Source organism: Oncorhynchus keta, chromosome 6 (assembly GCF_023373465.1).
Source record: "Oncorhynchus keta strain PuntledgeMale-10-30-2019 chromosome 6, Oket_V2, whole genome shotgun sequence".
In the NCBI taxonomy this organism is placed as follows: domain Eukaryota; kingdom Metazoa; phylum Chordata; class Actinopteri; order Salmoniformes; family Salmonidae; genus Oncorhynchus; species Oncorhynchus keta.
The window spans coordinates 35,128,871-35,151,475 of NC_068426.1; the positions used below are offsets into that span (position 1 = coordinate 35,128,871).

Below are 22,605 nucleotides of genomic sequence, written 5' to 3' on the forward strand. Positions count from 1 at the left end.
CAAGCAACTGCCAGAGCAAGCAATGATGCAGCCAGTCAAGATGCTCTCAACGGTGCAGCTGTAGAACTATTAGAGGATCTGAGGGCCCCTTGCCAAGTCTTTTCAGCCTCCTGAGGGGGAAGAGACATTGTCATACCTTCTTCACGACTGTGTTGGTGTGTGTGGACCATGTTAATTCCTTCGTGATGTGCCAGATTTCAAACCAAAACCCTCACAGTGTGGTACATTCCTGTTTGCGGATCACTGAGGGGCCTTTGACATAATAACACAACTACACTGAACTGAAATATAAACGCAACATGTAAAATGTTGGTCCCATTGTTTCATGAGCTGAAATAAAAGATCCCAGAAATGTTGCATACGCACAAAAACGTATTTCTCGCTAATTTTGTGCACAAACTTGTTTACATCGCTCTTAGTGCACATTTTTCCTTTGCCAAGATAATCCATCCACCTGACAGGTGTTGCATATCAAGAAGCTGATTAAACAGCATGACCATTACACAGGTGCTCCTTGTGCCGGGGACAATAAGAGGCCGTTTAAAATGTGCAGTTTTCACACAACACAATGCCACAAATGTCTCAAGTTTTGAGGGAGCGTGCAATTGGCATGCTGACTGCAGGAATGTCCACCAGAGCTGTTGTCAGATAATTCAATGTTAATTTCTCTACCAAAGAAGTTTAGCCTCTTGCCTCATATTCTTAGTTGTAGCGGAAGTCCTCGGTTGCTTACTTTGTGCACCGCCGAATCTAATTTTAAAAGTACATCTAGCATTTTAAATACACGTGGGGCCTTTTTTTTCAACATTACAAACATTTGATACATTCCTGTGTGTCTGAGACCAACCTGGTACTCATTTCTATCAAGGCATAAGGCGAAACCCAGATGCAGACACAGGAGGCAGATGGTTGGAGTCTTACAATGTTTATTAATCCAAAAAGGGGTAGACAAGGGAATGGGCGTGTACAGGCAAAAGGTCAAAACTAGTAGGTCCAATAGGTACCGAAGGGCAGGTCGATTCGAGGGCGGGCAGGCAGGCAGGAAAGTAGTCCAGACAAACTGGCACAGAGAGACAGGAAACACAGGGATAAATACACTGGGGAAAACAAGCAACACCTGGAGGGGGCGGAGACAATCACAGGAACAGGTGAAACAGATCGGGGCGTGACAATTTCACATTCTCTGCTCATCAATCGCTGCTCTCAGACAAGGCCAGGGAAACCAACATACTGTCTAGGAGTGGTAACTAAGTACAGCAAAAAAAAGTATGTTCACAACTGACTTGCCTAGTTAAATAAAATACCAACATAGTGTCTTAATAGGGCGTTGGACCATCACGAGCTAGAACAGCACCAATGCACCTTGGCATAGATGTGTCTGGCACTTCAGTGGATGGATACAACACCATTCTGCCACAATACATTCTGAATTTACCTTTACAAATACATCAAGTATTTTAAATACACGTGGGACCTTTTTTTCAACATTACAAACGTGTGTACAGTAGATCCTAGATCTGATACATTCCTGTGTGTCCGAGACCAATTCACGTCACATTCTCTGCTCATCAACCGCTGCTCTCTCTGGTCCAGTGACGGTGGGTTTGTGCCCATAAGCAACTTTGTAGCTGGTGATGTCTGTTGAGGACCTGCCTTACAACAGGCCTACAAGCCCTCCGTCCAGCCTCTCCCAGCCTATTGCGGACAGTCTGAGCACTGATGGAGGGATTGTGCGTTCCTGGTGTAACTCGGGCAGTTGTTGTTGCCGTCCTGTACCTGTCCCACAGGTGTGATGTTCAGATGTACCAATCCTGTGCAGGTGTTGTTACACGTGGTCTGCCACTGCGAGGACGATCAGCTGTCCATCCTGTCTCCCTGTAGCGCTGTCTTAGGCATCTCACAGTACGGACATTGCAATTTATTGCCCTGGCCACATCTGGAGTCCTCATGCCTCTTACAGCATGCCTCTAGCACGTTCACGCAGATGAGTATCTTTCTTTTGGTGTTTTTCAGAGTCAGTAGAAAGGCCTCTTTAGTGTCCTAAGTTTTCATAACTGTGACCTTTAATTTCCTACCTTCTGTAAGCTGTTAGTGTCTCAACAACCGTTCCAAAGGTGCATGTTCATTAATTGTTTATGGTTCATTGAACAAGCATGGGAAACAGTGTTTAAACTCTTTACAATGAAGATCTGTGAAATTATTTAGATTTTTATGAATTATCTTTGAAAGACAGGGTCCTGAAAAAGGGAAGTTTCTTTTTTGCTGAGTTTCTAACTCTGGCAGGATACAAAGGGCGGAAATTTTGGATGTCTACCCTTACTAAGGATATAAACTTTGCGATGACGTAGTGTCCCCATGAGTGACCGAACACTCTGCCAAACATGGCGCAATGCTCCTATTTTTTGCTGGCTCGCCCCACCACCACAGAAAGAACTGAGCTGGGCTGAAACACCTGCATTTTGGAGCTTCCTTACTCAAGAAAACAAAAATGACACCATGTGTGTATGATATATATATTTTTTACATTGTTTGCAAACCTATATGTGACACGTATTAATGCCAAAATAACATGCAAAACAGGCAAGTCCCTGCCTGTAAAAATGTGGGGCTCGGATTTAGCTTATTCAGAATGAATTCATCATTAACGTTTGGTTCATGCATGTGACCGACCAATACCTCACGAGGCTTCTTCTTTCCAAGCTGAGACCTTGAAACTGAGATATCCCTTTGTTCTGGGCGTGCTGCCAAATTGCTTAGACTGATAGTGAAGATTCCTCCCAGGCACGACCAATCAGTCACTTGCATGAACCCAGTCAAATTGGTTATTAGAAAAGCACAAACATAAAATGTTCCTTCACTAGGTGTTGCAATAATGTCAGCCAATCAGCGATCAATGAGTAAATGTTGTCCAATTGCAGTGGAGGCAGTAACTCACATGGACTTACCGAGATGGCATTGGTCATCATTTGTTCCACTTCTTTCCTCACTTAAAGTTCTACACCACCCCTACTATCAAACGTAGTGCCTCATCAGCCAGGGGCAGGTAAGGGAAAGTAGAAGTCATCCCATGTCAATAATAACCTCATCAGCCAGGGACAGGTAAGGGAAAGTAGAAGTCATCCCACGTAACCTCATCAGCCAGGGACAGGTAAGGGAAAGTAGAAGTCATCCCACGTAACCTCATCAGCCAGGGACAGGTAAGGGAAAGTAGAAGTCATCCCACGTCAATAGTAACCTCATCAGCCAGGGGCAGGTAAGGGAAAGTAGAAGTCATCCCACGTCCATAATAACCTCATCAGCCAGGGGCAGGTAAGGGAAAGTAGAAGTCATCCCACGTCAATAGTAACCTCATCAGCCAGGGGCAGGTAAGGGAAAGTAGAAGTCATCCCACGTCAATAATAGCCTCATCAGCCAGGGACAGGAAAGGGAAAGTAGAAGTCATCCCACGTCAATAATAACCTCATCAGCCAGGGACAGGTAAGGGAAAGTAGAAGTCATCCCACGTAACCTCATCAGCCAGGGACAGGTAAGGGAAAGTAGAAGTCATCCCACGTCAATAGTAACCTCATCAGCCAGGGGCAGGTAAGGGAAAGTAGAAGTCATCCCACGTCAATAATAACCTCATCAGCCAGGGGCAGGTAAGGGAAAGTAGAAGTCATCCCACGTCAATAGTAACCTCATCAGCCAGGGGCAGGTAAGGGAATGTAGAAGTCATCCCACGTCAATAATAACCTCATCAGCCAGGGACAGGTAAGGGAAAGTAGAAGTCATCCCACGTCAATAGTAACCTCATCAGCCAGGGACAGGTAAGGGAAAGTAGAAGTCATCCCACGTCAATAATAAACCTCATCAGCCAGGGACAGGTAAGGGAAAGTAGAAGTCATCCCACGTAACCTCATCAGCCAGGGGCAGGTAAGGGAAAGTAGAAGTCATCCCACGTCAATAATAACCTCATCAGCCAGGGACAGGTAAGGGAAAGTAGAAGTCATCCCCGTCAATAATAACCTCATCAGCCAGGGGCAGGTAAGGGAATGTAGAAGTCATCCCACGTCAATAATAACCTCATCAGCCAGGGACAGGTAAGGGAAAGTAGAAGTCATCCCACGTCAATAGTAACAGAGAGAATGTAGTATTTAACAATCAAATCACTTTATTAGCTCATTCATTCTTACAAGCAAATAAAATAGCAAGGGTTCTGCAACGTAGACCAGGGGTGTCGAACTCCTTTTACCCCGGGGGGGTTGGTCTTCAACGAGGTCCAAAGGGCAGCACTAAAAATTGGTTGCAAAAAAATTGTTCTTATATATATACTCAAACCACCCACCGGCCGGATTCGACACCCCAGGTGTAGACATACGCGCACACACACGCACACACACACACACGATTGGGTGGATATCTTACAATGAAATACCAGAGCATGGTTGAGTTCAGGAGACACCAATGGGAGAAAACTCACAACTGCATTTCTATTTGACAAGTTATCTGTTTGGGAACGTAACACACCTCTTAAACACACCCCTTGTCTGAGTAAAATAAAACTACATTGTGCTTGATTGCAGGTTTCTCTTTGTGTGAGGTCAGGGAACAGAGAGGATTCTGGGAGTCAATCGTTTCTGCTCCGACTAATTATATCTCCGCTCTACCTCTCCGTCCCTCCTTCGCCCTCTAGGGTTAGGGGGGGGTGTTCACTCGTTTCCACTATCCTCTGTGTCGTCCTCTCCTCCCTCACTCCGCCCCTCTCCATCCATGTCCCTCTCTCTCTCTGGGTAGTTGAGGATGTGGCGGTTGGCCTGGGTGAGGTACTGCTGCTGTTTGAAATACACCTTCAACACTCCCTTCATCACCACAAACGCTATACCACCCTACAACACAGAGGGAGAGAGAGAGAGAGAGAGAGAGAGAGGGAGAAAAAGAGAAGCATAAAACACCTGCCAACCCAGACATTCTGTACACCACACACACACACACACACACACACACACACACACACACACACACACACACACACACACACACACACACACACACACTCACACTCACCAGAACGGTGCGTTGCAGAGATGAAGGTACCCTGCTGAAGATCAGCCGTCCCACCAGGTTGGCCACGGAGGGGAAGATGAGAGCTCCACACAAAGTACGAGACACTGACAGGTGGTCCCCTCCATTACTCCCATCAGCTGGCACACGGGGCAACGGACGCCCTATACCTGTGTGGGATGGGTGTCAGGGGAGGAGAGAGACAAAAAGGAGAGTTTAAAAAAAATATGTATCAAGTGAATTTCATTTGCAGGAATGTACCACAGCGCCTTTGGAAAATTTTCAGAAACCTTGAATTGTTCCACATTTTGTTAGATTACAGCCTTATTCTAAAATTGATCAAATGTTCTTCTTCCCCCTCATCAATCTGCACACAATACCCCATAATGACCAAGCAAAAACAGGTTTCTGTAGCATTGAAGGTCCCCAAGAACACAGTGGCCTCCATCATTCTTAAATGGAAGACGTCTGGAACAACCAAGACTCTCCCTAGAGCTGGCCGCCCGGCCAAACTAAGCAATTTGGGGAAAAGGGCCTTGGGCAGGGAGGTGACCAAGAACACAATGGTCACTCGAACAGGGCTCCAAAGTTCCTCTGCGGAGATGGGAGAACCTTCCAGAAGGACAACCATCTCTGCAGCACTCCATAAATGACACCTTTATGGTATAGTGGCCAGACGGAAGCCACTCCTCAGTAAAAGGCACAACTGACAGCACTCTTGGAGTTTGCCAAAAGGCACCTAAAGAGTCACTGGTGTGATGAAACCAAGATTGAACTCTTTGGCCTGAATGCCAAGTGTCACGTCTGGAGGAAACCTGGCACCATCTCAATGGTAAAGCATGGTGGCGGTAGCAGCATCATCATCATGCTGTGGTGATGTTTTTCAGCGGCAGGGACTGGGAGACTAGTCAGGATCGAGGGAAAGATGAAAAGAGCAAAATAAAGCGAGATCCTTGATGAAAACCTGCTCCAGAACGCTCAGGACCTCAGACTTGGACGAAGGTTCACCTTCCAGCAGGACAACGACCCTAAGCACACAGCCAAGACAACGCAGGAGTGGCTTCGGGACAAGTTCTTTAGTGGACCATCCAGAGCCCGTACTATAACCCGATCGAACATCTCTGGAGAGACCTGAAAATAGCTGTGCAGCGACGCTCCCCATCCAACCTGACAGAGCTTGAGAGGATCTGCAGAGAAGAATGGGAGAAACTACCCAAACACAGGTGTGCCAATCTTGTAGAGTCATACCCAAGAAGACGCTGTAATCGCTGCCAAAGATGCTTCAACAAAGTTATGAGTAAAGGGTCTGAATATTTTTATATATTTGCAACCATTTCTAAAAATCTGTTTTTTGCTTTTGTCATTATGAGGTATTGTGGGTAGATTGATGAGGTAAAAAACATTTGATCCATTTTAGAATAAGGCTGTAACGTAACAAAATGTGGAAAAAGTCAAGGCGTCTGAATATGTTCCCGACTGCACTGTGTGTGTGTACCTGGAACTAGCAGCTGTAGTTTAGAGGAGTGTCTCTGCCACAGCCTCAGTATGTAGTCCTCCCAGCGTATCATCTTGCCCAGGACCAGCATCACAGGGATGGTAGGTAGACCCATCAGGAGGAACAGAGGATCTGCTCTCTCCATCACATCCAAGCCCTTCTTATGGCCCACCACCTGGAGAAATAGGGGGAGGAGGGAGAGGGAGGGAGGTAAGGAGGGAGCGAATTGTGAATCTTGTGTTCTGTGTTGCATTTGGCGTTCGCAATGGATTCACTGAACTAGGTAGTAAGTTAGTGTTAGTTATGGTCAAAGGTTATGCATTGGGGCAAGGGTATAATGGTTTTAGGTTCAGGGGTCAGGAGTAGAGGGTCTTGTACCTGCATGACAGTCACAGCTCCATAGGTGACAGCTGACCAATAGACTGTCCCCACCACCACCCCAGCAGCAGCGAACGGACTGGCCCGCGACAGAGCCCTGTCCACCTGCTGGAGGAAGTACACCAATGGCCCTGGAGGGGGGGACAGACCGACATATACACAGTCAGTAAACTACACACACCTGGACAGAAGACACTAGAGTAGAACTACCTTGTGTGTGTGTGCATGTGTACTGCAAATTGCCCATATCGGGAAAGACTATACTCTGTGTGTGTCAGTTACCCATCTTGGGGAAGACGATGCTGTACTCTGTGCCACACTGAGGGCAGCTGACAGCTCCTCCACTGTTTCCTTTCTGCTTCTCATCGAGCCAGCGCTGCAGGCAGGCCTGGTGGATCCACTTGGTACAGCCTTTACACCTGCAGGGGCTCACCCACTCTGCCACGCGGTCCTCTCTCTCTGTAGCAAAACACACCCAGCAGTGCCTGGACATACACAGTGGGAGACACAGGTGAATACACACAGACAAAGGACACACACACACAGACAAAGGACACAGGACACACACACAGACAAAGGACACACACACACTTCTCAGGGGGCTCCTCTACACAGGCCATGTTGAGTCCGTTCAGTTCCTCTAGGTCCCTGTCTCAGCATGGGCCAGCCAGGAAGGACCTACACACAAACAGTCATTTTCACTTTCTCTACATACTGCATCTGGTTAAATCACAGACAACATTTACCAACTGTTTGTATTAGCTTTCTTCTTCTACATTCAACTAACTCACTTTTGTTTTGGCCAAACTTATAACTAATTTAGCTGTCTCGGCCATGCCAAACTGATATGCGGCAGGGTAGCCTAGTGGTCAGAACGTTGGACTAGTAACCGGAAGGTTGCAAGTTCAAACCCCCGAGCTGACAAGGTACACATCTGTCGTCCTGCCCCTGAACAGGCAAGTTAACCCACTGTTCCTAGGCCGTCATTGAAAATAAGAATAACTGACTTGCCTAGTTAAAAAAAGGTAAATAAATGCCCCAGTCACTGAACAACTGCAAGCTAACCTGAGACGCTAGCTGGGTTTCTGTGTTTTAGTTAGATCATAAAATGACATACAATTTGCCATTAAAACGTTTTAATCGCTTTGTGATTTTTGTTAAGGCCGAGATTGCGCCAAGTGTATAACGTTACCGTAAATAGACTAGAAAAATAGTTTAGTAGCTATGGAGGAATTCATAACTGCTAGTTGTTGTTGGTTTCTTACCTCAATAATGCCTCTATATAAATACCCCGAAATACCTCACAGTCAGTTTTAAACTAGAGAATGAAGAGTTTTGATCGCTAAATAATCTTCGTCAACTGCTTTATGTCACCACCATAAAGCAGACAAGAATAATAAAGTACTTCCGGGTTACGGATTTGTGGAATCCTTCAGAGTAAGAGTTAGGTCCTGTATAGTTCATAGCTGAATTAATAATTAGAGCGAAATTGTGCAGAATTATATATATATATATTATACTAGCTATCATACAAAGAATACGTTCAAGTATTTCTATGACATATATTTATTTTATAAATATTGAGCCTAAATGGTGAACAATATTTTTGGTGCATGCACAGTGCACTCCTATCATTTAGAGAACCATACACAATTTCCTGTAGGTTGTCTTGCAGTAAATGGAGGTTCCATTCTACTTAGGAGTACTTCTAGTTTCCAAATCCACAGAGTTACACCCAGGAGAGCGTCACTGCTTGTTTGGCGTTTCAAGAGAGTCCAATCAGCTGAAATCCAGTTGTTTTTTCATATCGGACTGAGTTTCAACCAAAAGTTTGCGTAGGGCCCCTGAACACTATATGGTACAAACATAGCACTGTAAAGGACAAACTATTGTTTGTGTTCATCAAACCAGGGTCCAGTCTACACTTTTGTACAATCAATTTAACTCTCCGCTGACCGACATCTTATTTACAAAGGAACAAATAAACTACTTTAGCTTACTCTTTGTTTGCTTCCAGTGTGAAATAAAACACCAATCCATATCTTGCGCTCTTGACTTACGCTATAATGGTGGTGCCAAATTCCGACAATTAGCAGGTGGTTAGGTGAGAAACGAACTGCTTAAGCGAAACAATGGAAACAGTGTGATCAGTAGATGGAGTGTTAACTGACTGGCATTCCTGTAAATTACTTACTTTTTTAAAATGATGACGAGCAGGCTGCAGACCTTAAATCAGACTTTAAATCGGTGCAAGGCCACCCTTTTGTAACAAAAGATGCCTCAGGGTCAAAATAAAAAATATTATCCTAGTAAGATCATGTGAATAGGTTAGTATCACGCCAATCATCAGATTGCTTATGTTTCTTAAAATGCCGGGGAAACCCTGTAGATTTGTGCCCAGTGTGCTGATTCTAGCGATGAGTGTTACTGTTGATGATCAATTTCTGTTGACGATCAAGTAACTTCATTGTGATATGTGTTATGAATAAAGCATGCTTTTTTAAAAAGAAATGTACTTGCATCTTTCTTGACTTTTTTAATGTAGTCATTTATTATTATTCTTTGTATATTTTCCGAAGTGTCCACCAGAAGGCTTTGACTTTTACATTGTAAGCTATTTTGGTATGCAATGCATCCTGTGGCTCAGTTTTTTTTATTCAAACTCACCTGTTTTGTACTTTAGGGACTCTAGTGAGTATACTGGACCCTAGGTTTATGGACACACAATCAATCAATCAATTTCCTGAATAGTGCTATATTTGTACCATATAATTGTCCAGGGCCACATCTAGCAACACTTCCTGACCTAAGTTTTTGTTTGGCCACAGTAAGGGTTCTATTCAATCTGTATCGCAGAAGCTCAGTGTTACAGCGCTATTGACATTTAAAGGCAATATTCTTGTGTTAGTGAAGACAGTAAACCCTGCACATATCGGCTCAATCGGAAATTATCTTCAGCAATACAGAATGACTAGAGCACCGAAGGTCCAGAAACACTTCCTGTGGCCGAGGTTATTGTTCAAACTCATCTGTTTTGTACAGGTACTTGTCTATGGTGCAATATCTATGTCCAATATGAAAAACATACTGCATTTAAGCTGACTGGCCACTCTTTAAGGGCTGCAAAATGAGCAGCCAAGCTGTCATCAAGGCAAAGAGTGGCTACTTTGAAGAATCACAATATAAAATATATTTTAATTGGTTTAACACTTTTTTGGTTACTACATGATTCCATATGTGTTATTTCATAGTTTTGATGTCTTCACTGTTGTTCTACAATGTAGAAAATTGTAAAAATGAAGAAAAAAAACCTGGGATGAGTAGGTGTCCAAACGTTTCACTCATAATATATATATATATATATATATATATATATACACACACACTACATGACCAAAAGTATGTGGACACCTGCTCGTCGAACATCTCATTCTAAAATCATGGGCATTAATATGGAGTTGGTCCCCCTTATAACAGCCTCCACACCTCTGGGAAGGCTTTCCAGTAGATGTTGGAACACTGCGGGGACTTGGTTTCATTCAGCCACAAGAGCATTAATGAGGTCATGCAGTGATGTTGGCAGATTAGGCTTGGCTCGCAGTCAGCGTTCCAATTCATCCCAAAGGTGTTCGATGGGGTTGAGGTCAGGACTCTGTGCAGGCCAGTCAATTTCTTCCACACCAATCTCGACAAACCATTTCTGTATGGACCCCGCTTTGAGCACAGGGGCATTGTCATGCTGAAACAGCAAAAGGCCTTCCCCAAACCGTTGCCACATAGTTGGAAGCACAGATTCATTTGGAATGTCATTGTATGCTGTAGCATTAAGAATTCCCTTCACTGGAACTCAGGGGCCTAGCCCGAACCATGAAAAACAGCCGCAGACTATTATTCTTCCTCCACCAAACTTTACAGTTGGACCTATGCATTGGGTCAGGTTGCGTTCTCCTGGCATCCGCCAAACCCAGATTCGTCCATCGGACTGACAATTGGTGAATCGGAATTCATCACCTCAGAGAACACTTTTCCACTGCTCCAGAGTCAAATGGTGCAAGTTTTACACCCCTCCAGCCGACGCTTGGCATTGAGCACGGTGATCTTAGGCTTGTGTGCGGCTGCTCGGCCATGGAAACACATTTCATGACGCTCCCGACAAACAGTTATTGTGCTGACTCTGCTTCTAGAGGAAGTATGGAACTCGGTAGTGGGTGTTGCAACTGAGGACAGATGATTTTTACGTTTCTCCTAGACGTTTCCACTTCACAATAACAACACTTACAGTTGACTGGGGCAGCTCTAGCTCAGGGCAGACATTTGATGAACTGACTTGTTGGAAAGGTGGACTCCTATGACGGTGTCACGGTGAAAGTCACTGAGCACTTCAGTAATGCCACTTTACTAAAAAAATGTATCAATTGAGATTGCATGGCTGTGTACTTAACTTTATACACCTATCAGCAATGAGTGTGGCCGAAATAGCCAAATCCACTAATTTGAAGAGGTGTCCACATACTACTGTATATATATATAGTGTACATACAGTTGAAGTCTGAAGTTTACATAGGTTGGATTTTTCAACCACTCCACACATTTTCTTGTTAACAAACTATAGTTTTTGCAAGTTGGTTAGGACATCTACTTTGTGCATGACACAAGTAATTGTTCCAACAATTGTTTATAGACAAATTATTTCACTTATAATTCACTGCATCACAATTCCAGTGGGTCAGATGTTTACATGCACTAAGTTGACTGTGGCTTTAAACAGCTTGGAAAATTCCAGAAAATTATGTTACGGCTTTAGTAGCTTCTGTTGGCTATTTGACATCATCTGAGTCAATTGGAGGTGTACCTATGGATGTATTTCAAGGTCTACCATCAAACTCACTGCCTCTTTGCTTGGCATCATGGGAAAATTAAAATAAATCAGCCAAGACCTCAGACAAAAAATTGTTGACAAGTCTGGTTCATCCTTGGGAGCAATTTTGAAAATGCCCGAAGGTACCACGTTCATCTGTACAAACAATAGTACGCAAGTATAAACACCATGGGATCAAGTAGCCGTCATACCACTCAGGAAGGAGACACGTTCTCTCCTAGAGATTAATGTACTTTGGTGGGAAAAGTGAAAATCAATCCCAGAACAACAGCAAAGGACCTTGTGAAGATGCTGGAGGAAACCGGTACAAAAGTATCTATATCCACAGTATATCGATACAACCTGAAAGGCCGCTCAGCAAGGAAGAAGCCACTGCTCCAAAACGGCCATAAAAAAAGCCAGACAACGGTTTGCAACTGCACATGGTAACAAATATTGTATTTTTTTTTGAGAAATGTCCTCTGGTCTGATGAAACAAAAATATAACTGTTTGGTCATAATGACCGTCGTTATGTTTGGAGGAAAAAGGGGGAGGCTTGCAAGCCGGAGAACACCATCCCAACCGTGAAGCACAGGGGTGGCAGCATCATGTTGTGGGGGTGCTTTGCTGCAGGAGAGACTGGTGCACTTGACTAAATAGATGGCATCATGAGGAAGCAAAATTACGTGGATATATTGAAGCAACATCTCACGACATTAGTCAGGAAGTTAAACCTTGGTCGCAAATGGGTCTTCCAAATGGACAATGACCACAAGCATACTTCCAAAGTTGTGGCAATTTTGCTTAACGACAACAAAGTCATTATATTGGAGTGGTCATCACAAAGCCCTGACCTCAATCCCATAAAAAATTTGTGGGCAGAACTGAAAAAGCATGTGCGAGCAAGGAGGCCTACACACCTGACTCCGTTACACCAGCTTTGTAAGGAGGAACGGGCCAAAATTCACCCAACTTATTGTGGAAGCTTGTGGAAGGCTACCTGAAATGTTTGATCCCAAGTCAAACAATTTAAAGGCAATTCTATCAAATACTAATTGAGTGTATGTAAATGTCTGACCCACTGGGAATGTGAAAGAAATAAAAGCTGAAATCAATAATTCTCTCTACTATAATTCTGACATTTCACATTCTTAAAATAAAGTGATCCTAACTGACCTAAAACAGGGACTTTTTACTGGAATTAAATGTCAGGAATTGTGAAGAACTGAGTTTAAATGTATTTGGCTAAGGTGTATGTAAACTTCTGACTTCAACTGACTTCTGACTTTAATTTCAAGCCTTATTCATACAGTTTGGTTGAATAGAAATACATCATATTTCATATTTCATAATTTCATTATATTTGTATTGTGTATTTCAGCTATTTTTACTTTATTGGAGTATACAGCATTACTAGTTGTTTTTTGCCCTCTCATGATAATTACTTTTGGGTATAATGTTGATTACATTTTCGATTACATTTAGTTTAATTTAACTGGTTAAACAAAATTGTAAGTGCTAACATTTCCTCACAATTTTTTTTCCATTTGTATAATTTTTTACCATTGTCATTATAATACTTTTATTTTGAAGGGAAATCGCCAAAGTCATCGCCTTATTCTTTCTAGGTCTTGCTTTTTCTTGCTTTGCTTCTCAGAGGTCTGACTGTCCTACTGACCGCCAAAAATCCATACCTCAGTGCCAAAAATACACAACAGTCCTTCTGATTACAGATACTTCATTCTTGAAGGGAAAGAAACACTGTCATTTTTTTTATCTAATCATTTCTGGGTGTTCTGGAATTTACGATAGATACACTACACATAACTTATATTCAGTAATAGCTCATTACCAATGCTAATTAACCATGATTTCAAAAACATGCACATAAATATAACTTCTCTAATGCTCATCTAGTCATCTTGTAAAGGGAGCAAAGTTGATTTAGCTGAAGATAAACGTATTCATGAAGATGATGGAAAAGCCAGCCAGCCAAAGACGGTGCACACGCTGACAAGCCTGAATAGAGGGTTTAACAGTGAGCACGTAAACTCCAGCTGGCAGCATTGCGATTGGCTGTTGCCAGTGTCCGTCACGACAACCAGACACCATGTTGGGTTGTGATCAAAGCAAGCATCGGCAGCGAGTCGCATGAGCCCAGAGTGACAGGGCGTTATTTACATGATTAAAATATCAAATAGGCCACATTTTATTGAAGGAATTACTGAAACATATCTTAAACAATCAGTTCGTCATGGAGTCCTATGACATTATAGCTAACCAGCCGGTTGTGATCGATAATGTAAGTATGATGTCACTCACCCACACCCTGACTTGCCCGCTAAATGACTAGCCAGGAAGGTTAGCTAGCTTATTGTGTCGGAAGCTTTGTTAGCTGACAGTATTGAATACTGTGTACTAGCTTGCTATTCATCAATATATTCCAGTTGCACCTAGCTAGTTAGGTCTTCCCATGTGCATGGCGTGTAGAATGTCTCTTTTGTCGATTAAGTTTTGTTGCATTGCTTGCTAGCTAACTTGTGCTGTAGAACCAGCTTCCGAGTGCTAGCTATCCAGCTTACGTTACGTGGTTTTTCATTTAAACGCTGTATAACGCTAACTACATCTCACATCTCCATCATATTTTATGTGCTGGAAGAATAACAAGATGCATATGATAAAATTATAGTCGCATCAGCTACTAGGTAACTAGCTGCAACACCGGCTAGACACATTATTTCGCCGGGAGACGAACCCCACCTTGGCTTGCTAACGGCTAGCCATCTATGCTGAGTCGTTCCATGTCATTTCAGCAAGCCATGACACCCACATCTCCGATTGTTCTGATATTCTTTTGCAGTAGTTAGAAACCGATAGGATTGACATCCCTGAAACATTATTTCCATAAAATGTAATTTTGTCCTGGAGAAATTAAGCTATTTGATTGCACCCAAATTGGACATTTTTTGTTAGACCATTCCTGGTGAACAAGCAAACTATTCCACTAGAGGAGTTCTAATGGTTTCAATGTTATGGTCTCTGATGGTCTTTAATGGTGAAAGTCCCAAACACAAACTGTATAGAGTTTTTGCAATTGGTGTTTGTTGTTGTTGGTAAATGTCACTAATCACATACATATAGAGCTGTTTCCTGATAAAAATAAAAACAAATGGGAAACATTAGATTACCATGCAATTCATTATTTTAGTAGGGTTGTCAACATTTTTGCACCATTTGTGTTTTATTTTAGCCCATTTATCTATCAACATTTTGGGCTTGTCGGAAAAAGTATTCATATGGGAATTGAATAGGGATAAGCCCTCTCAGAGAGCTGCCTCTTGTTGGACTATTCAAGGAGAGTTGGGTTGAAGTATTAGGTTGCTAAGAGATGGGCAAACTGAATTGCTTTCAAGGCGGACTGGCTTGAATTGAGCTAAATCGATTGGTTTACCATCTAAAGTTGCAAAGGAAATGTTGTGAGATATTTAATACACACAAGAGTCCAGCCAAATGGATAGTGTGGTGGTATAGCAGAAACAATGACCTCTAGTGGTCAACTTGATATAATGGTAAATATTGCAAGCTACTTCAATTACACATTCTCCGAGCAGGAGGAGAAACATCACCAGATTTACAGGGAATACATGACATAGTATGGAGAAGCAATACTCCAAGTCACAGCTTCATACTACTTGTCTAACATGCATAACTTATACTGTTTACTGGTTGTTGGAGTGGGATTGGCGTGGGGAGTATGTGGATTGATTTTGACAATTTTGGGGGGAATTTTTAGGGAATGCTAATTGTATCTGTTAGTTGCTACAGCAGCATTTTAAGAGCAATCTGAGATGTTGGGTGTCAATCCATTTTCTTATGCTTTTTGAAGTGGAACGACCCTGATGCTCGCCCTGCATTGCCAGAAAAATTGGTTAGTTTGCAGAATGATCAAGCGCGAACTATCGGCATCAGTCTCTGAACATGCGCCTTAGGGCATACCAGTCTAAAAAGGAACAACTTCAATCCAAAAAAGACCTACTTGAAAGTGCATTTTCAATTTGATTTGCTAGAATATTTATCCTGAATGAGTGTACTTGACCTTTCAGGTTGTTGTCACCGTAGTACTACCTGTGTCATCTGTTGCCCCGATTAGCTCCGAGGCCTGTCATGGGCTCTGTTTTTAAAGCTATACAAGTAGCATACTGTTTTACTAGAATGGTACTCAAACCCTTATGAAAAGTTGAATTATAAAGAAGGGACTGTGATGCTGCCATGACCCAGCAGACAAAGGCTGCAAAGTGTAATATCTCGTCCAGAGAGGGATGATGCCTTCTTCAGCTTCAGGCGGTGTCTTGTGAGACACACACACACATGAGGAGTGCTAATTGCATTGGGTGGGGACAACACAAGCTGTTTTTAGCTCAATATGGACCCATTTCTCTCCTCTCTGTTTTAATTTCTACTCCTATTTACCTATATCGTTCTTTCTCTCCCCAGGGTTCAGGCGTTGTCAAAGCTGGCTTTGCTGGAGACCAGATCCCCAAATACTGCTTCCCCAACTAGTAAGATCTCCATTTTGACTTATCCTACACCAACAACACACCGCTGATAATCAGTCAGATAGCATCCAAGGGATTTGTGTTGTGTTTATGACTCTGTTGTGTTCCACTGTGTGCGTGATCCAGTGTGGGCCGTCCCAAGCATGTGCGTGTAATGGCAGGAGCCCTGGAGGGGGACCTCTTCATCGGACCCAAAGCAGAGGTAGGCTTCACACCATAGGCTTACACACACACACACACACACACACACACACACACACACACACACACACACACACACTGTGAGTGGGCCTGTCTCAACAAGCCTCTATCTAACCCTTCTCTTACCCCCTCCCCTCTCAGGAGCACAGAGGGTTGCTGTCAGTGAGGTATCCCATGGAGCACGGCATAGTGAAGGACTGGAACGACATGGAGAGGATCTGGCAGTACGTCTACTCCAAGGAACAGCTGCAGACCTTCTCAGAGGAGGTGAGCTCTCCTCTCTTCACAACCTCATTCCTTGTTTTGGTGGTCATTGCCGAACAGTCGACCACACACTTCCTTCAGTAGCCACGGTCACTGGCTTTAGTCACAGACGATAAAACTGTCCTTCTCTCTCCTTCCCTCCAGCACCCTGTCCTGTTGACTGAAGCTCCCCTGAACCCCAGTAAGAACAGGGAGAAGGCGGCTGAGGTTTTCTTCGAGACCTTCAATGTCCCTGCCCTCTTTATCTCCATGCAGGCAGTCCTCAGTCTGTGAGTGTGTTTCACTGTGTGTTTGTGTGTGGTAGTGTCTCACTCACGCTTTTGTGTGTATGTTATACTCTCATACCTCTCCTGCTCAGCTATGCGACAGGGCGCACCACGGGAGTGGTGTTAGATGCGGGCGACGGGGTGACCCACGCGGTGCCCATCTACGAGGGCTTTGCCATCCCCCACTCCATCATGAGGGTGGACATCGCTGGCAGGGACGTGTCCCGCTACCTCCGACTGCTGCTACGCAAGGAGGGCTACGACTTTCACACCTCCGCCGAGTTTGAGGTGGTTCGCACCATCAAAGAGGTACAGGACGGACACGGACACACACACACACACACACACACACGTCACCAAACAAAAAGAAACACAGGGCTTTATAGCTGTCTATAGGAATGTGTGGATAATGTGTGTGTTTCTGTCCTCAGAGAGCCTGCTACCTGTCCCTGAACCCCCAGAAGGATGAGACTCTGGAGACAGATAAGGCCCAGTACACCCTCCCCGACGGCAGCACGCTGGATGTTAGTGTTTAACACACACACACACCTTTTTTGTTTTCTTTTGAAGGATTACAAACATCAACCACATCATGATGACCCTGTGCCTAATCTCTGACACCCAGTTGACCCTAACTTTGACTTTTGACCTCTGCCCCCCTGTCCAGATTGGTCCAGCCCGGTTCCGAGCACCAGAGCTGCTGTTCAGGCCAGACTTGATCGGAGACGAGAGCGAGGGGATCCACGAGGTGCTGGCCTTCGCTATCCAGAAGTCTGACATGGACCTCCGACGCACACTCTTCTCCAACATCGTACTGTCTGGAGGATCCACACTGCTCAAAGGTTACACACACACACAAACTGACTGTTCAACATCAACTAATACCAGTATGTTGTGAATGGGAAGTGGTTGTTTTCTCATGTGGTTTAAGGCTCCTTAGCTCAGCATTGCACAGAAACACACACACCCTGTTAGCTAACATTGTCTTTTCTGCTGTAGGCTTCGGTGACAGGCTACTAAGCGAAGTGAAGAAGCTCGCTCCCAAAGATGTGAAAATCAAGGTATAGTAGCTAACAAGTTCATGCCCAGGGGCCTCTTCTTGGCCAGAGCTCAGCATGTTCGTATATACGCCTGATGTTTTTTTAGCATATGTTGGCAGGATGTTGTCACATCAGCAAACCCCTGCTGACTTCCTGTCTCCCTTGCTCTGTTTCATGTCCAGATCTCCGCCCCTCAGGAGAGGTTGTACTCCACGTGGATTGGGTAAGAGATCACCACACACACACACCAGGGATGCAAACTCTTCGCTTATTGGCGGTGTTCGCCGTTTTTGATCTCAGAATAGGCTGTCCATGTAGATCCGAAGAGGGGGAAAAAGTATGGAAATCATTGACTGAGCACAGAATGCATCCCTACGCATTCTAATAAGGGAATAGCATGACGTCAGATCAGGATCAGTGCTCCATTCAAAATCACGTGTGTCCGCTGTGATCAACCAGCTGCATCCTCTACCAACCATTACTCACCTGCGTCTCCCCGTCCACTCTTTCTGTGCATCTTTAAATCTAATTTAGCTGCGACGGTGAGCCGGGGTGTGCAGAAAGTGACATGTCTTCTGTTACATGTGTGTAATTATTGGAGCAGCTCGAGCGAAGTGGATACATAGTGTCTTTTCATTTAGCCTCTTTAGCACAGACCAGTCTGACTAGGCTCCGCTGTCACGCAGCCTCTGAGTGCCATAGAGGGAAAAACAGAGCGCAGTGGCGGTCATGCTTGCGCTTTTTACATTGCTGAAAACCGTATGTCTCTAGCCTAAACCATTCAAAAGTTATGCTCCATTTACTGGAGCTACCTTTCTACCACGAATTCCTGCGCGTTTTATCTAATTTTATGAACCATGGCGCGGGCTGTTTTCAAAGGGTTTTAGAAACATGAAATCGTATTAAAATCCGTTCATATTTTTACATTTTCTGACAAGCGACAACTTGAAAATTACCTTATCTTAAGTGTTTATACTTTCATAGAATGCTTGTGTTCATACTTTCATAGAATGCTTGGGAATGACGTAGAGTGAGGCATTTGTGAAAATTCTATAGCAATATAGAGTGGGAAAGCAGCCGTGTGTTTGGAAAATTGATAGACACCAAGGTAAATTAAAACCTAATAAAAACATCTGTCTTGTCCAGGACCGGACTCTACACAGACCGGTGCGCCATAGCCAATCAGAGCTACAGTTGTCCTATTTGCAAATAAGCCATATGCAACACAGGCCTGTCATCATTCACTTTGAACTGGACTGTGTGTGTTTACAGGCAGTTGGAACAGCGTGACTTTAGATCATTACAACACATTCACCAAAAGCCACAAAATACACCTGAAAATATGTAAACACCACAGGAGTCCTCTTACTTTTGGGAACTTTACAGTCTTTTGCTCAAACAACCATGAAAAGTTAGGAAACTGAGGGAGAGAGAGCCTATCTACATCAGCAAGATGAACAACTAATGTTAACCAGAGCGAGATGAGCTAAAATCTAATGAGTGAACAGTAGATAAACCCTCTCAAACTTTTTCCGCTCGAGGTTGGCCGTCAAAATAGCACTGATAAACGATGGGGAATGGTAGCCTGCTCGCCATTCTGCAGCTTGCCTGCCAACGCATGCTTGTCACCCAATGCATGCTGGTCCCAACCCACATTTGAATAACTGAACGGGAACTTGCCTGCCTCCCTGCCCATTTTGACCGATGCCAAATACATTGGATGGACAACTAAGACATATGCTAACTGCGGATAACAGTCGTTCGAGTTCAGCATAGCTAGCTAGCAAAGTGCTTCATATGTCTTGCTAGCTAACCATATGACACCTGCACATGACACCTGATAACCTAGCCTATTAGTCACGTTATGACTCATTTGTGATCATTGCCCTTGCTAGTTTAAACGTGTTGACGTTTTGTCCAAAATATTGAGTCATTGAGACTGAATCCCTAATGGCTGGAGGCAGCAAGCGATGTTCCAGGCCAGCTGTGATTTCCGACCTGATGGCTCTCACTCACCTCTCATCCCTCTTGTGTTCTGTGTAGTGGCTCCATCCTGGCGTCGTTGGACACCTTTAAGAAGATGTGGGTCAGTAAGAAGGAGTATGAGGAGGACAGAGCACGGGCCATCCACAGGAAGACCTTCTAACACCGCGGCCCTTAAACTGCTCTCAAAGTTAGCTATCTGTCCCCAACCTTCCCTCACACTACCATCCAATGCTCCTGTATCAGCCCTCAGTTGCTCCACATTACCAATTTGCCCCAGATAATTCCCCCATATTGCCCTCCATTACCACGCCATACAGCCCAGTGTCTGCCCCACCCCCTGCTGGCTCCCTGCCCCTTTTCGTTCCCCATCCTCTGACCAGGGGAGTTTCTATATACACCCTCCCTCAGTTCAGCATGCCTTTTGTTGCCACCCATCGCACCCATAGGTGTAGGGAGAGAGCAGGGTGCCCCTTCAGGTAAACCTGTGACTCCATCACCTCCCTCCACACACACACCCCTCGAACCCTAAAGATAACCCTCACACACACACACACCCAGGGCTGTGTGGTCATCTGTCAATACTGTGGAGTATCTGTTTTTCTGTTCTTAAGGGGGCAATGCTATACTCGACCCAACCCTGAAGTATTTATATTACTTTCCTATCTGCCCTGTACGATACCTAGCATCATATCATTCAGTGACAATGAAGGTGAATGTTTTTTTTTCTTTTTTTTCTTGATACTGTAAGAATTTCATTCCAAACCGAAGAGATTGACTTTTGCTTTTTACAATTATTTTTTAATATTTCGGTCATCACGGTTACAAATCACCATGTTGAAGTCACCGTTGTTTTAGTTTCCATTTGTTGAATTAGTTCGTATTGGAATAGGTCATGCTGCTCTGTGTGGTCTGGGGTAAAGAATACCACTGTGTTTGACATGGGCTCATAAAACATTAAAGGAACTTCTCTCTCCGCCATCCCTCCTACAGGTGTTTAACAACAATGACTACTGGACATGTTTAGACGGCAGCGATGTTTAACACTTCCTTATATTGATGTGGCAAAATATAAAGTATCTCCATTCAGTTAGCTGTGTTTGTGAAATGGTTTGACAACAGAGGAGTGATGAGATGTACCCTCCTCACTCAGTACAAAACCCAATATGGGGATATACACATTGTGACCATTACTATTTCTAATTGACTGTTTAAAGATATGAAAGCTAAACTTGAATGCCTTATAAAAAATGTGTCTGACAAAGTGCTGTCTGAGAAAGTTTCCATTTAGGCCAACATCAGATGTGTTCCAGTTATTAGTGCTCTGTGTTGGACAGAGAGACTGGTCTGAGGAGCTGTGTACCTGGACAGGTTACATTTTGAGGTCTTAATTCTCCCCTAACCACTGAAGCAGGGTCAGATTTATTCATCACCCAACTGGTTAACCTTCAGATTGTTTGATTGTTTATCTGATCCTAAACCTGGGTTGAACTCTAATCTCAGTGTTGGCGGTCAAGGGAAGGCCACTGAGATCCTCCTCCGACAAAACATTGTAGTTTTTCATCACCAAAGGCTCCATTTAAACCATGGTGGGGATTAACTGTTAAATATGCAACTGTTATTTTAAGTGTATGTATGGGTTAGAAACATTGAGCGATGTTTAGTTGCTATAGACTGCAGTAAGACCATTCTCATAATAAGCATGTAGAAGCACAAGATGGCAGAGTATTATCAGTTGGTTTCTACCATCTATTCCCCCTCATGTACCAGTAGAAGTCTTGAGTGTTATTATGGCTAAGCTGGGTTCCCTGCATCTCATTGGCAGTAAAGAGGTTGTGTCCGAACCTGTGTCCGCCTTCCTACCGTGCCCCGACACCGGGAAAGTCCACTTTATCTTCTGGGTGTTTTTAAAAAGGTTCTAAACTTCATCAGCCTTGTGTACAGTGGAACACTTTTCAAAAAAAGTCAACGACTAAAGAAGATCATTAAATACAGGAATAAAAATGTACAATACTGTTTATTCAAGTCTTTTACTTTTCATTTTGTAAATTCAGTATAATAAATAAGTTAATGACTGCTGTTGGAGGTGTCTGTGTTTTATATAGAATTAATTAGAACCATAACCAACAGGCTGCTATGAAGTCTTTGACATCGTGACCCAGTTCAGTTACACCTGTAACTCTGGTCACATTTTATGAAACAAACAGACATAAAAATACTTTATAATAAGGCATTCATTCGTAAGCTCTACACAAATGCTTTACAAAGTCATACCACACTTATAAGCGTCCTACTAAACTCTGGATATTTTCTCACTTACTAAAAGGTCATTTTAGGGTAGCCTAGTGGTTAGGGCGTTGGACTAGTAACCGGAATGTTGCAAGTTCAAATCCCCGAGCTGACAAGGTACAAATCTGTCGTTCTGCCCCTGAACAGGCAGTTAACCCACTGTTCCTAGGCCGTCATTGAAAATAAGAATTTGTTCTTAACTGACTTGCCTGGTAAAATAAATAAAAAAATCTA

The 22,605-nt window shown here is 43.7% G+C and overlaps 2 protein-coding genes and 2 long non-coding RNA genes across 43 annotated transcripts; 2 read left to right on the forward strand and 2 right to left on the reverse strand.

Moving 5' to 3' along the window:
* Positions 1-2,499: 2,499 nt before the first annotated feature.
* On the reverse strand, positions 2,500-3,992 carry LOC118385689 (uncharacterized). 22 transcript variants are annotated; one of them, XR_008139402.1, is made up of 5 exons: positions 3,895-3,992; positions 3,733-3,788; positions 3,509-3,676; positions 3,236-3,347; positions 2,500-3,179 (listed from the first exon to the last, which is right to left on the reverse strand). It is a non-coding gene; the product is annotated as an uncharacterized LOC118385689 (long non-coding RNA). The 22 variants fall into 22 exon arrangements; XR_008139399.1 differs by having other exon boundaries at positions 3,846-3,990; XR_008139406.1 differs by lacking the exon at positions 3,733-3,788 and having other exon boundaries at positions 3,895-3,991.
* LOC127930775 (uncharacterized) lies at positions 3,001-4,235 on the forward strand. 18 transcript variants are annotated; one of them, XR_008139418.1, is made up of 6 exons: positions 3,001-3,148; positions 3,254-3,365; positions 3,422-3,694; positions 3,751-3,806; positions 3,913-3,968; positions 4,024-4,235. It is a non-coding gene; the product is annotated as an uncharacterized LOC127930775 (long non-coding RNA). The 18 variants fall into 18 exon arrangements; XR_008139420.1 differs by having other exon boundaries at positions 3,422-3,526; positions 3,583-3,806; XR_008139427.1 differs by having other exon boundaries at positions 3,422-3,526; positions 3,583-3,638; positions 3,751-3,968.
* A 1-nt stretch (position 4,236) lies between these two features.
* Positions 4,237-9,184, reverse strand: marchf5l (membrane-associated ring finger (C3HC4) 5, like). 2 transcript variants are annotated; one of them, XM_052521414.1, is made up of 7 exons: positions 9,108-9,184; positions 7,505-7,591; positions 7,196-7,398; positions 6,914-7,044; positions 6,536-6,710; positions 5,044-5,210; positions 4,237-4,865 (listed from the first exon to the last, which is right to left on the reverse strand). In XM_052521414.1, the coding sequence occupies exons 2-7, from the start codon at positions 7,531-7,533 to the stop codon at positions 4,689-4,691; spliced, it is 882 nt and encodes a 293-aa protein (XP_052377374.1). In that variant the 5' UTR covers positions 7,534-7,591; positions 9,108-9,184; the 3' UTR covers positions 4,237-4,688. The 2 variants fall into 2 exon arrangements, with proteins under 2 accessions (XP_052377374.1, XP_052377373.1); XM_052521413.1 differs by lacking the exon at positions 9,108-9,184 and adding an exon at positions 8,179-8,332.
* Positions 9,185-13,814: 4,630 nt separating this feature from the next.
* On the forward strand, positions 13,815-22,162 carry actr1b (actin related protein 1B). The gene is made up of 11 exons (XM_035772584.1): positions 13,815-14,074; positions 16,267-16,331; positions 16,455-16,530; positions 16,671-16,796; positions 16,938-17,062; positions 17,152-17,368; positions 17,491-17,583; positions 17,727-17,901; positions 18,059-18,120; positions 18,282-18,322; positions 20,143-22,162. The coding sequence occupies exons 1-11, from the start codon at positions 14,027-14,029 to the stop codon at positions 20,243-20,245; spliced, it is 1,131 nt and encodes a 376-aa protein (XP_035628477.1). The 5' UTR covers positions 13,815-14,026; the 3' UTR covers positions 20,246-22,162.
* Positions 22,163-22,605: the final 443 nt, after the last annotated feature.